The sequence below is a fragment of the Phalacrocorax carbo genome, chromosome 13 (assembly GCF_963921805.1).
Source record: "Phalacrocorax carbo chromosome 13, bPhaCar2.1, whole genome shotgun sequence".
Classification (NCBI taxonomy): domain Eukaryota; kingdom Metazoa; phylum Chordata; class Aves; order Suliformes; family Phalacrocoracidae; genus Phalacrocorax; species Phalacrocorax carbo.
Window position 1 is genome coordinate 9112888 of NC_087525.1, and position 13792 is coordinate 9126679.

At 39.9% G+C, this 13792-nt stretch overlaps 1 protein-coding gene across 5 annotated transcripts in view; it reads left to right on the plus strand.

Moving 5' to 3' along the window:
* ANK3 (ankyrin 3) overlaps positions 1 to 13792 on the plus strand; it is a 375046-nt gene that overhangs the window by 338212 nt on the left and 23042 nt on the right. For 4 of the 5 annotated variants that reach the window (XM_064464766.1, XM_064464768.1, XM_064464770.1 and 1 more), the window contains 3 exons: positions 10417 to 10491; positions 11363 to 11494; positions 12520 to 12663. In XM_064464766.1, coding sequence (XP_064320836.1) covers positions 10417 to 10491; positions 11363 to 11494; positions 12520 to 12663 — 351 coding nt within the window. Of the gene's footprint in view, positions 1 to 2075; positions 8493 to 10416; positions 10492 to 11362; positions 11495 to 12519; positions 12664 to 13792 lie in introns of all 5 variants that reach the window. The other variant, XM_064464771.1, reaches the window with a different exon arrangement.

A 13792-nucleotide genomic window follows, 5' to 3' on the forward strand; every position in this document is an offset into this window, starting at 1 on the left:
TTTGATTGCCTCACTAGCCAGCTGTGATAGACTGGCTCATCACAGCGCAGTGGGGTCCCTGTAAAGACATTTCCAGACAGAAACTACTGAACAAGTTGTTTTGTTGTTAGTTCTTTACAGAATGATTTGGGGTTTGTCTCTTGGACTTGGAACTGTATGAACTTTTGGTGAATGTTAGCAGCTGCTGCTAATTAATCTTCAGAATAAAGTCTAGCTCATTTAATGAAGTACACTATGTTTTCTTCTTTGGGGGAAAAAAAGAAGTGTGTTTGCACTTAAAATTAAAATTGGAAGGAAAAATGGATGTTTCTTGGCATAGGCTATGCCAGTCAGGCCTAGTATTCAAGCTCTCTTCAACCTAAATATTCTCATACTGCAATATCACCAGCCATCCACATCGCCTTCTGGGTTTCAATTGGCTTCTATAGGACCAGCACATTTCTCCTTGCAGGATATGGACCTGTGGCTTACCGAATATTCACTATTCTATGAGAGTGTGTGTGCTTTAAGTTTAGCAGTTTAGTTTTAGCCTTGTTAAGCTTCTTTCACTGTAAGTTACTGTCTGTCTATAAGACAGATCAAGCAGGTTTGACAAATTATTAGTGTAACTTCAGAGAAAGGTATGTTGAATACGTTGTTTGGATATTTTAGCTCCATTTCTAACTCCAACTTTAAAGAAAAAAAAGCCCTCTAAGTTACTTTCAGTGTCAACTCTCTGAATGTTATTGCTGTATCAGAGGATGCGTACGCTGTAATGGGATTCCCAGAAATCCTGTCTTCTGGCATGAGAACCCCCTGTGATGCAAAACGTGGTTGATGATGATTTGTTTGAAATGCCTATGGATAAGCTGAGTGTTCTGGGGGATGATAACAGTGAACAGGTTTGTCCTTGCCAGGAAGTTTTTGCATAACATATTGTTCTTTGACTGCTTTTCTCGTGTTACCTTTTGAGAAATGTAAAGTTGAACAGGTCTGTCTTTGAGCTGATACAAGAAATCTCCTCAAAAGGTACCAAGACACTACATCTTGTAGAAAAAGTGTACTCTTCTTTTAATGGCCTCTTGTGAAATGATTTTGTAAGGTTTACATATTTGTGCTTAATACAGCATACAAAATGTATTAATACCTGTGCTTGTTTTGACATGATATATTGTGCATGAATAAAAACTGATTCAGTTGCTTTGCTTGCTCACGTTTATCATAGATCATACTTTCCATATTTCATGTATGACATATGCTTCTTAAAAATCATTTCATGTAAAGTTTTACTTCATTTTTTACCAAACAAAAGGAATATCGCATGAGAAACAAATGCAAAAGTTCCTTTTATTTCTTTATTTTTATTATTTCTTTAAAATATTGACTCAGAAAAGCTCTTGCTCTTATTGGCTTTGTGAGTGTGAAGCATATCCGAATTGTGCATGGGAGATACAGATTTGAATTTATTCCAGTTGCTTCACAGTTTGCACATCAATTGCCTGTCACTTAAAGGAATTTTGGGTTCTGCATGAAATAGCTGAGTGGATTAAAAAAAAAAATAAATATTTTAGCTATCTATGGTCACCTTATGCAAGTTTATATTTTGTATAGGTTCGATATCTGAATAGAACAACAACAACAGAAATTATTAAAAGGATAATTCTGGTAGTTGCACAAAGCAGAGACATACCTAAACAGGCAAAATAGAACCGATATGAATATTTCAGAAGTAGCACATCAGAAAGTCAATAGGAAGTAAGAGAAGAAATTTTGATGTGGCTTTATTTTTACCTTATGGATTCCTTTTTTGTGTTTTCTGTTCTTCATTGTTTGCTGATTTGGTTGCTATGTGCTTTCTGTCTCTCATTCCATGTTGCTTTTTAGTTTGGACCAGTCATCAGTATATGGCTCACTCCTATTTTTTGTTCTTTCCTTTTTTAAATCTTCTTTTGCCTCCTTCATCCTAACTCATGCAAACAGTTGTACTTGCTTTTTGTAATATTACAACGTTTACTGACCAATTTTCTTCTCTGGTCTCTCTGTTTTTTAATCATTTTTGTTGATTTTTACGTTTGATTTTAATTTAACAATTTAAGAAACAGTTGAACGGAGTGCAGGAGCAACAAGATCCCTACCTGCTACTTACTCATACAAGCCATTCTTTTCAACACGGCCATATCAGTCATGGACAACAGCTCCAATTACAGTGCCTGGGCAAACCAAATCAGGCTTTACTTCCTTATCAAGCTCTTCCTCTAACACTCCTACAGCTTCCCCATTAAAATCAATATGGTCTGTTTCTTCTGCTTCTCCAATCAAATCCACATTAGGAGCTTCTACCACATCTTCAGTTAAATCTGTTAGTGATGTAGCATCTCCAATTAGATCATTTCGGACAATCTCTTCACCAATAAAAACTGTGGTGTCGCAGCCTCCGTACAATATACAGGTTACTTCAGGCTCTTTCGTCAGAGCTCCTGCAGTCACAGAAGCTGCTAGCCTAAAAGGGCTGGCATCCACTACCACATTCCCCTCTCGGACATCTCCAGTGACTACAGCAGGATCTCTCTTGGAGAGATCATCCATAACCATGACACCTCCAGCATCCCCCAAATCCAACATTAACATGTACTCTTCAAGTTTGCCACTTAAATCAGTCATCACATCAGCATCTTCACTTTTATCGTCCCCTCTCAAGTCAGTGGTGTCACCTGCTAAGTCAGCAGTTGATGCTGTTTCATCCTCTAAAGTCATGATGGCCTCGTCTCTCTCGTCGCCAGCAAAACATGTAGCTGGGCACACAGATGTACCGTTGCTTAATGGATCTGTGTCACCTCTGAAATACCCATCTTCTGCCAACTTAATAAATGGATCCAAAGCTGCAGCTGTGTTTCAAGACAAGATCGCTGCAGCTGCACATTCTGCAAGTTGTGCTGCTAACGCAGTTGCTGACACAGCTGAGAGAGTGTTTTCAACAGCTACAACAATGTCATTTTCTCCACTCAGGTCATTTGTGTCCTCAGCACCATCAGCTTTCCAGTCAATGAGAACTCCTCCTGCAGGTGCTTTGTACACAGCCTTTGGGTCAATATCTGCAACTACCTCATCAGTAACTTCATCAACAATAACAGTGCCGGTATATTCTGTAGTCAATGTTTTGTCTGAACCAGCATTAAAGAAGCTCCCAGAATCGTCTTCACTTACAAAATCAGCTGCTGCGTTACTGTCACCTATTAAAACATTGACTACAGAGGCACACACACAGCCTCCCTTTAATCGAACTTCATCTCCGATAAAATCATCCTTGTTTTTAGCACCCTCTGCTCTCAAATTATCCACACCATCTTCTTTATCCTCCAGTCAGGAGATACTGAAAGATGTTGCTGAAATGAAAGAGGATCTAATAAGAATGACTGCAATATTGCAGACAGATGTCGCAGAGGACAAACCGTTCCAACCTGAGATACCAAAAGAGGGTAGAATTGATGATGAAGAGCCCTTTAAAATTGTCGAGAAAGTAAAAGAGGACTTAGTAAAAGTTAGTGAGATTCTCAAAAAAGATGTGTGTTTAGAAAGTAAAGGGTCGGCTAAAGTATCCAAAAGTGATCAAGGACACCTGTCTGAGGATGACTGGGTAGAGTTCAGTACAGAGGAGATTGATGAAGCGAGACAGCAAGCTTTGACAAGTCCTCCTATATCTGTTCCAGAGAAGGTCCAAATTAAAACTAAAACCATGTCGGAAAAGGATTATAGCTTGTCAAAAGTTATTGATTACTTAGCAAATGATATCGGTAGCAGTTCATTAACAAACATAAAGTACAAGTTTGAAGAGGGGAAAAAAGAAGGTGAAGAGAGACAAAAACGCATTTTAAAACCAGCCATTGCTTTGCAGGAACATAAACTTAAAATGCCTCCAGCCTCCATGAGGCCTTCAACATCAGAAAAGGAGTTATGTAAAATTGCAGATTCCTTTTTTGGAACAGATACTATTTTAGAGTCTCCAGATGACTTTTCTCAACATGATCAAGATAAAAGTCCCTTATCTGACAGTGGCTTTGAAACAAGGAGTGAAAAGACACCTTCTGCCCCACAAAGTGCTGAAAGCACAGGGCCAAAACCACTTTTCCACGATGTACCCATTCCTCCGGTCATTACAGAAACAAGAACTGAAGTAGTTCATGTTATCCGCAGCTATGAGCCATCATCCGAAGAAGTTCCAGAGCAGAAAGCAGAGGAGCTACCGGCTTCGAAACCTACCCCTACGTTTATGGAGGTGGAGCAAAAACCTTCTGGATCTATTAAAGAGAAGGTTAAAGCTTTTCAAATGAAAGCCAGCAGTAGTGAAGATGACGACCATAAGTGTGTCCTTAGTAAAGGTGTCCGAGTAAAAGAAGAAACTCATATCACTACGACAACCAGGATGGTTTATCATAAACCTCCATGCACTGAAAGCACGTCTGAAAGAATTGAGGAAACAATGTCTGTTCATGACATAATGAAAGCCTTTCAGTCTGGACGTGACCCTTCCAAAGAACTGGCAGGTCTGTTTGAACATAAATCATCAGTAACATCCGATGTTAGCAAGTCTGCTGAAACTTCACCACAACATGCAGAGAAGGACAGCAAAATGAAACCCAAACTGGAGCGAATAATAGAGGTCCATATTGAAAAAGGTAATCAGGCTGAACCTACTGAAGTCATTATTAGAGAAACAAAAAAGCATCCAGAAAAAGAAATGTATGTGTATCAGAAAGACTTACCTCGGGGAGATATTAACTTAAAAGAGTTGGAAAGACATGATGCTTTTCCTTGTTCAGACGAACAAGGTCAGCAAGAAGAAGAGGAGCTCACGGCCGAAGAGTCACTTCCTTCTTATCTGGAATCCTCTAGAGTTAACACTCCTGTGTCCCAGGAAGAAGACAGTCGCCCTAGTTCTGCTCAACTCATGTCTGATGACTCTTACAAAACACTGAAGCTTTTGAGTCAGCACTCAATAGAATACCATGATGATGAGTTGTCAGAACTAAGAGGGGAGTCTTACAGGTTTGCTGAGAAAATGCTTCTTTCAGAAAAGCTAGATGTGTCTCATTCTGATACTGAGGAGTCAGTTACTGACCATGCTCTACCCCCTAGTGCAGAGTTACAGGGGTCTGATAAACGATGCAGAGAAAAAGTAGCTACTGCCCCCAGAAAAGAGATTCTCTCCAAAATCTATAAAGATGTATCTGAAAATGGTGTAGGTAAAATGTCTAAAGATGATCATTATGATAAAGTGACAGTGTTACACTACACTGGAGATGTTAGTAGTCCAAAACATGCGATGTGGATGCGCTTTACTGAGGACAGATTAGACAGAGGTAGAGAAAAGTTGATATACGAAGACAGGGTGGACAGGACTGTTAAAGAGGCAGAAGAAAAACTGACTGAAGTATCACAGTTTTTTCGGGATAAAACAGAGAAGTTGAACGATGAGCTACAGTCTCCGGAGAAAAAGCAGCATAAAAAAAATGGCAAAGAAATACATTCTAGCCAGAGCTCTGCCAGCAGCAGCCCTGAGAAAGTTCTGCTCTCTGAATTGCCATCGTCCCATGATGAATGGAGTAAGGTGAAGCAGTATGCACATGATGGGAAATACTTTCCCAAGGTGGATGAAAGAAAAGCGTCCAGTTTGCCCAGCAGTCCTGAAAAAAGGATATTTGTGCAACCTGCAGAGGACTCTAAACAAACTATGGAACACAAAGGAAGTGCTCAGCAGACTGGAGTACCTGAGGTTTCACAGACTGGATTTCAGCTGAAGCAATCAAAGCTCAGTTCCATTAGGCTTAAATTCGAACAAAGTATAAGTCCAAGGAGTAAGGACATAACTCAAGAAGAAAAAAAGCTGGATGGCCAGTCCAAAATTCCAGTAAAGAAATTGCAAGAAAGTAAGTTACCAGTGTATCAGTTTCATTCCAGAGAGAAACATGCAAAGCAAGTAGAGGTCATTGATGGGAGCGCAGCTTTACAGAAAGAGGTGAAAATACAGGAAGATTTTGTTCCAGGTAAAGGGAAAGCCGTTGAAGACTTTCGTGCTTCAGACACACAAAAACAAAGAACTGAGATGAGTAAAGTCGTGCCAGAATACTTTTCAGAACCACAGGTAAAAGACCTGGCGTATGGCTCAGACTCGACAACGAAGGGACACTGGGACAAAAAAATCTATAGGACGTGGGAAAGTCCTGGAACTTCTAATCATAAAACACAAAAAGAAAAACTTTCACATGTGCTGGTTCCAGATACAGTAAAAGAAAACCACGTTGATCATGCTGAAGCTAAAACTGACAAAAAAAGTGAATTTATCACTGTGACAGAGCACAAACTGGCAGCGAACGGAATTCATTCAGAAGAAGTGAAGGAACTGACTGTGAAATCTCCCTCAAAAAGGGTTTTATACAGAGAATTTGTTGTCAGGGAGGGGGAACGTAATGGTGAAGTGGCTGATAAAATATCCAAAAGGAAAGAAGAAATTGGTGTGTCCCACATTCCGGTCAGAATTGTTGAGGAGAAGAGAACCACGCTTGATGGAGTCTATGAACTTTCAGCTAAAGTATCCCAGTCAGCTGTGATTAAGGAGAAAGTTGAGAGGCAGATTGATTATATGGAAGATGAAAAAACAAAGCATTCAGAGATCAGAAAAGTTACCAAGCAGCAGAGCTCAATAGGTCTAAGTCCTCCTGTTGAGGAAATGGAGATATCCCCTAGCAAATCGCCAGATTCTTTAGAATGTAGCCCAGGACAGGAGTTTCCTTCAAGTGAGTTAGTTGAGCCCGGTGCCAGTGATTACTTGGATAAAGTTGCACCACTAGTAAGCACTGAGGGAGTAAAAGAAATTAAGACCTTACCTGTTTATGTCAGTTTTGTTCAAGTAGGAAAGCAATATGAGAAAGAGGTACAACAAGGAAACATTAAAAAAATTGTCAGTCAGGAGAGTAAGACAGTACAGGAGACAAGGGGGACATTTTACACAGCTAGACAGCAGAAACAACCTCCTTCTCCACAAGGTAGTCCAGAAGATGACACACTAGAACAAGTGTCCTTTATAGATAGCTCTGGTAAAAGCCCTTTAACACCAGAAACACCGAGTTCAGAGGAAGTGAGTTACGAGTTTACGTCTAAAACACCCGACTCACTAATAGCTTATATCCCAGGCAAGCCCAGTCCTATACCTGAGGTATCTGAGGAATCAGAGGAGGAAGCAGAGGCTAAGTCAACATCTGTAAAACAGGCAGAGGTTGAGGAACCACAGATTGACAAAGCATTACCTAATCATATAAATAAGGACTCTAACAAAAGACCCAAAGGTAACAGAGTTGCCTACATTGAATTCCCTCCTCCTCCACCACTGGATGCAGATCAAGGCGAGTCAGAAAAGAAGCCTCATTATTCCACTGAGAGTGAAATGGAGATGACGGAAGTGAACTTGCAAGATGAACTTGACAAATGCCAACTGGCTGAACCTGTCATTAGAGTACAGCCGCCATCTCCTGTGCCACCGGGAGCGGATGTCAGTGACTCCAGTGATGATGAATCTCTCTATCAACCTGTTCCACTTAAAAAGTATACATTCAAACTGAAAGAACTGGAAGATGACCAGAAAGAAATCTCAAAACCCAGAGCCCCTGAAAAGATTGAGAAACAGAAAGAGTTAGGACATCCCACTTCTGGGAAACCTAATGAGTTTGACATTGGGCTTGATTCACCTCAGAATGATGTAGTGCAAAATGGGAATAACAATGACCAGTCTGTCACAGAGTGTTCCATAGCAACCACTGCAGAATTCTCCCATGATACCGATGCGACAGAGATTGACTCTCTTGATGGTTATGATTTGCAAGATGAAGATGATGGTTTAACTGAGAGTGATTCTAAACTTGCAGGTCCGGCAGTTGAAACCAAAAAGGATGTATGGACTACAGAAGGCATTCTAAAGCAGACTGATCGCTGCTTTAGCCAGAGTAAGCTTGAAGTCATTGAGGAGGAAGGCAAGGTAGGCCCTGAAGAAGACAAGACACCTTTGAAGGGTCCAGCTTCTGAAAAAGCCGGAGATAAGAGTGAACAGAAGTCAGGGGCACAGTTTTTCACTTTGGAAGGCAGACACCCTGACAGGACTGTATTTCCAGATACGTATTTCAGCTACAAAGTAGATGAAGAATTTGCAACACCTTTCAAAACGGTGGCCACCAAGAGTCTGGATTTTGATCCGTGGTCCAATAACCGAGGTGACGATGAAGTGTTTGAGACTAAATCAAGGGATGATGAGGCTAAGCCATTTGGTCTGGCAGTGGAAGACAGATCTCAAGCAACTACACCTGATACAACTCCAGCCAGAACTCCAACAGATGAAAGTACGCCAACTAGCGAGCCCAACCCCTTCCCATTTCATGAAGGGAAGATGTTTGAGATGACTCGCAGTGGTGCAATTGACATGAGCAAGAGGGATTTTGTTGAAGAAAGACTCCAATTTTTTCAGATTGGTGAGCATACTTCTGAAGGGAAGTCAGGGGACAAGGGGGAAGGGGATAAAAGTACAGTCACTGCCATCACACAGCCACAGGCAGGGGACAACACTGTAGAAACAGACCTAGAGAGACCAGTAGAAACAACAGCAGTTGAACATAAGCCCATCATCCAGGCCAGTGGAGATTGCATGGAACAAACACTTGGTAGTAACTCACTGGAAAAATCATCGACAGCGGTAAACGCTTCTAAAGTTGATCCCAAATTGCGCACACCAATTAAAATGGGAATTTCTGCTTCCACCATGACTCTGAAGAAAGATGGCCCTGGCGAAGTGACAGATAAGATAGAAGCTGTGATGCCAAATGGTCAGGGATTAGAAAATGAAACTGTAGCAGTGATTGCGAGTTCAGCTTCTAGCCAGACAAGCTGTAGGCAAACAGAAAACACTGATTTTCCAAAAGATAATTTTAATAACAACAACAATTTGGATTCATCTGCTGTCCCTACAGATGATATTACCTGTAATGTAGTGCTAAAAGAACATTTGGAACCGAAATGTTCCCTCCAGAAAGCTAATCAAGCAAAAAGCACTTCAGGAAAAAGTGCAGGGACAACACAAGGACACAGAGTAAGAGATAAGCAAAAACCACACGGAGAGCAGCAAAAATCAACAGAGTTGGTAGGGACTAGAGGAAAATCAAAGCTTCCTGTAAAGGCCAGCTCAGTAAAAGAAGCCTTTTCACAAAATACTCTCCAAAGCAATGCAGGGAGTAAAGTGAGAGGGGCTAGTAAGCCTGACAAAGCAAAACAAAATAATTCTTCTCCCTGTCTAGAAGCAAGGTCTAGGATTCCTGTAAAAAACACACATAGGAGTAACCTAGCTAGAAGAACTCCAGCCCTGCCAAAACAAGAGCAGGTAGAGAAAGAAAAACCAAAACAGCTTCCTTCTAAATTACCAGTAAAGGTAAGATCTACCTCCGTCACCATGACAACAGTTAAAGTAAGGAAAAATCAGCTTAGGGAGGTATGTAAACATTCTATTGAATATTTTAAGGGAATTAGTGGTGAGACATTAAAGCTTGTGGATCGTCTATCCGATGAAGAGAAAAAGATGCAGTCAGAGGTCTCTGATGATGAAGAAGACAGTACATCAAGGAACACATCCTTATCAGAAGCTACTCAAGTTTACCAGCCTTCCATTACATCGAAGTCTGCTAGAGACATGAGAACAGAGGCAGCATCTATAAAATCAAAGATTGAAAAGGCCGACAGTGAGAGGAGGAGGAGTAAGAGGACTGGTGAGAATGAAGGCAGTCAGGTTTCTGGAGCTCTCATGGCTCACCTCGTGGAGATCAAGCCTAGTTTGTAAAACTTTCAACTTGTTGATCCTAGTGCATGAACTGTTGTGATTGCCTGTGGAGTGACTTAACTGTAGTTTTCATTCTGTCATTGTCATCTGTATGTGCTGTCTTATTATACTCTTCTTTCTTACTTTAAAAAATCCTGTACTGTAGAAAGCTAGTGAAGCATGCCAAAGACATTCATGTAACTCAAAAATTGATGTAACTCAGAAATTGGAAGATTTCTTTTGTGACAGCAAATTTATTCTGTCAAAGTAGAGAAAATAGACGATAATCTGATCTCGGTGGTTTCCACCAGTAATTAAACAACTTGTGTACAGTCTAACAGCTAGATTGTCAGCATGTTTGGTTTCATTACACGACATCATGTAGTTTGACATTTGGCTTTACACAGGCGAAAAAATAAAAGCTGTGAAAAAAATTTGCTTTCTAGGTTATTAGGACACACAACCATTCTAGTAAACAATATAAGCAGCAGCAACTTAGTCAAATTAAAGCTATTATTTATAATAAACTATTGTCCGGTATTGTGGTTTTCTGTGCAAAACCTTTTTAATCAAGAAATTGTAAATCACAGGTCCACAGAGTCCATGTGAACGGACAGATATAAGGATGGCAATTGTAGCCGATCACCTAGGACTTAGCTGGACAGGTAAGCTTTTCTGCTTTAATATTGAAATTAGACTTCACTATTACATTTTCAGGTAGCCTTTTACTTAATTTCTCCTGAATTCACAGTGAGCCCAGCCTCCTGAAGCGTGCAACACGTTGCTCAGCAAAGATGCCTAATAGGAAAGAGCTGTGAAGAATTATCCCACGGTCTTGCAGGAGATCAAACAGAAACTCATAGGCAATATAGCTAAAAAGGCTCTGCTCTCACAGTGTTTGCCCAAGGAGTTGAGAGGATCTATCTACCCAGGCTCAGGGCTGCCTCTGTATCCGGACAGCTTTCCCAAAGCCCTGGAGGTTGCAGGGAGCCCAGCAGTGCCCCAGCAAGTCGGTGCCACGTGTGGGAGTGCCTAACCGTATGCCCGCTGTACCTCCATATGCTGATGGGCAGAGCTGGCCCTTCACGGGCCTACAGCTGCAGCAGCCAGCTCTCCCTGGGCGCGGGTGATGACAGCACCAGTGCTGAGCTGCACTGCGAGCTCCCAGAGGAGTAACAGTCACCAGAAAAAAACAGATTTTATAAATTAGCGGTGATGAGGTGGTCTCCACAGAGTGCTTTTTCACCATGTTGAAGTGACTTACTGGGTATAAATATGATAACAGCTCACAGAGATGATGGAAATTCAAAAGTAGGTCTGTCTTAGGAAATTAAGGTGTGAGTATATAATGCCACGTTTATCATTATCTGTAAAATTTGTGTCAGGTAGTTTTGTTGACATCTGTGTGATCCAAGAAAGATAATATTTTTAAGCCTGAAAGGATGGTTGAGGGATTTGTGTTTTGTTTGGCGGTTTTGTTGTTGTTTTCTTTCCTTGCTTGCGGTTTTGGTTTTTCTTTTTTTTTTGTCTTTATAGAACTGGCAAGAGAACTGAATTTTTCTGTGGATGAAATAAATCAAATCCGAGTAGAAAACCCAAATTCGCTTATTGCTCAAAGCTTCATGTTATTAAAAAAATGGGTTACCAGAGATGGGAAAAACGCTACAAGTAAGTTCAAGTAGTTGCTTTTGCTGTTTATAAGTTATAGCCCATTTCATCTGTCGCCTGCTCTCAACAGGTTCAATTGAAGAAAACATGAATGTCTTTTGCAAACCAATGATGGGGAAAAAAAGATTCAGTTACATTTTTACCAGATGTCAGAAACGTGTCATATTTATCCAGCATATACCTGTACGGAACTAATATCTTCTCTACATCCATAATTGGTGGGAGAAGCAATGAACTCAAATTCCAGTAAAGAAAATATTAGGGAAAACTTTCCAATAGCAAGGAATATGAAACATGGAAATAGGCTGCCTGGAAAAGTTCGGTAGCCTCACAGCACTGCAAGTCATAAGAAAAGACTAAACCTTCTGTGAGGAGGGATGGAGACACTGATTCTGCTGGTTTTATCCATGCATTTCACTTGAATTTGCCAAATTGAAAGAGAGGTTTTGATTTTTGTGTTAGGTCAATGGTGTTCATTGCAGTTCTCTAATCCACACACTCCTACATGGTATTTGAGTCTACTTTGATCTCTTTCACCATAAAAGTAATTTCCAGTATCACTGTGTTCTGCCAACAAGATTACTGTAAATGAGATTTCACAATGTACTGCATGAATAGCCTTACATGCATTATTACCTGCATGGCTACCTATTCTGTTGTTCCTCGAAACAGAATGGTAAAAGGATTTTTACACTCCTTTTATGCTCCAGTAGAAGGACGCTTTATTTCAGTAGTAAGTACATACATTCTTTAAGAACTCTCTGACCTTATTCTTTGTGCCTTTTGAGTTGTAATATGAGTTTATTTGGGAGGGAGGGAAGACTCTTAATAGCTGTATATCTTGAGTAAGTAGGCAGCTGAATGACTACTTAGACAAATGATGGCGTTTGCTAGAACCAAAGGCACTGAGACAGAAACATATGCTGGCAATTTATAATTAATGCAGTGTGAATGTAACTGAGAAAGACAATTATGCGGTTCTGCACTGCTTACCTTTCTTCTGACGTGTCTTCTATGTTTTTCAGCTGATGCCTTAACCTCTGTATTGACAAAAATTAACCGAATAGATATCGTGACCCTGTTGGAAGGACCAATATTTGATTATGGAAATATTTCAGGCACCAGAAGTTTTGCAGATGAAAATAACGTTTTTCATGATCCCATTGATGGTAATTGACTTCCACAGCCATATTCAGTTCAGTGACATGTCCAATAGTACAATAATGTTGTATAAACTTGACTTTAATAAGACAGTAAGTTCTATAGAAATAATTGGTTTTAATGTGAAGGCTTTTTCCTCTCCTAAAGCATGCTTATGGTACGATGCGTAGGCCGCACATTAATGTCTCAAAGAATAAGCCCAGGATCCCACAAATATATGCCTGAGGAAGCTTGTTCCCGCCAGCCTCCATGTCAGTTGACAAGGGCTGAGTATTTTCCTCCTGCAATAGTTGTGCTTTGAGGCTTGCCCATGTATATTTTAATGTACTTGGTATTGCACACTTTCCAAGTTACTTGGAAATACATATCTTCTTTGGTTCCTTGTCTAGATAAGTAACAGTAAGAATTCTTTGAAGAAAAAAAAAAAGAAGGAAGAAAAGGAAAAAAAGTGCTTAGTAATTGCATAGAGTAAATTAATGTGCAATTTACTACCAAGCCTCTTTGAGACAAATTAATATAAATTACTTTATGATTTTTTACTTGGACCATTTCTGCAATGGCAGTAGAAAAATATGAAAATGTTTTATTAGTGAGAGAATACATTTTTCAGTCTACTAATGGGTAAAATTGTGTAATATGTTTCACATGGAAGCTGTACCGAGAACAGAATTGTGCAGGTTAATTTTGAACCAGATTCAAAGGATAAATGAAATTCTGCTTGTACAACAGAATTGCCATAGGTGTACTTATTATTTATCAGTATGTTGAAGACACTAAATGTTGTTTTTTCTTCTTTTAAATGTTAATTAACAGGCACTGGGTTGCTACATTCTTTACTTTGATTTTTGTCACGTGTATTATAAATAGCTCCTTAAATAAGATTTTTTTCTTTCGTAAGTAACACTTTCTTTGCTTTTTGTAATTTGTTCAAGTATGTATTGAGCTTTCCCTGTATTTTAGTAAGATGGTTTTTTTTCTTTAGAGCATATAAGCTCAGTGTGCTTCCATTATTGAGCAGCATTGCTGGTCATTGAATCATTGCATTACAGAAATAATTTTCTGTTGACATTTTAAGAAAGTTGCTCTTGAAATGTTGTTTGCACCTTTTAATAGTAGCATCAATGTTTTTATGGGGGA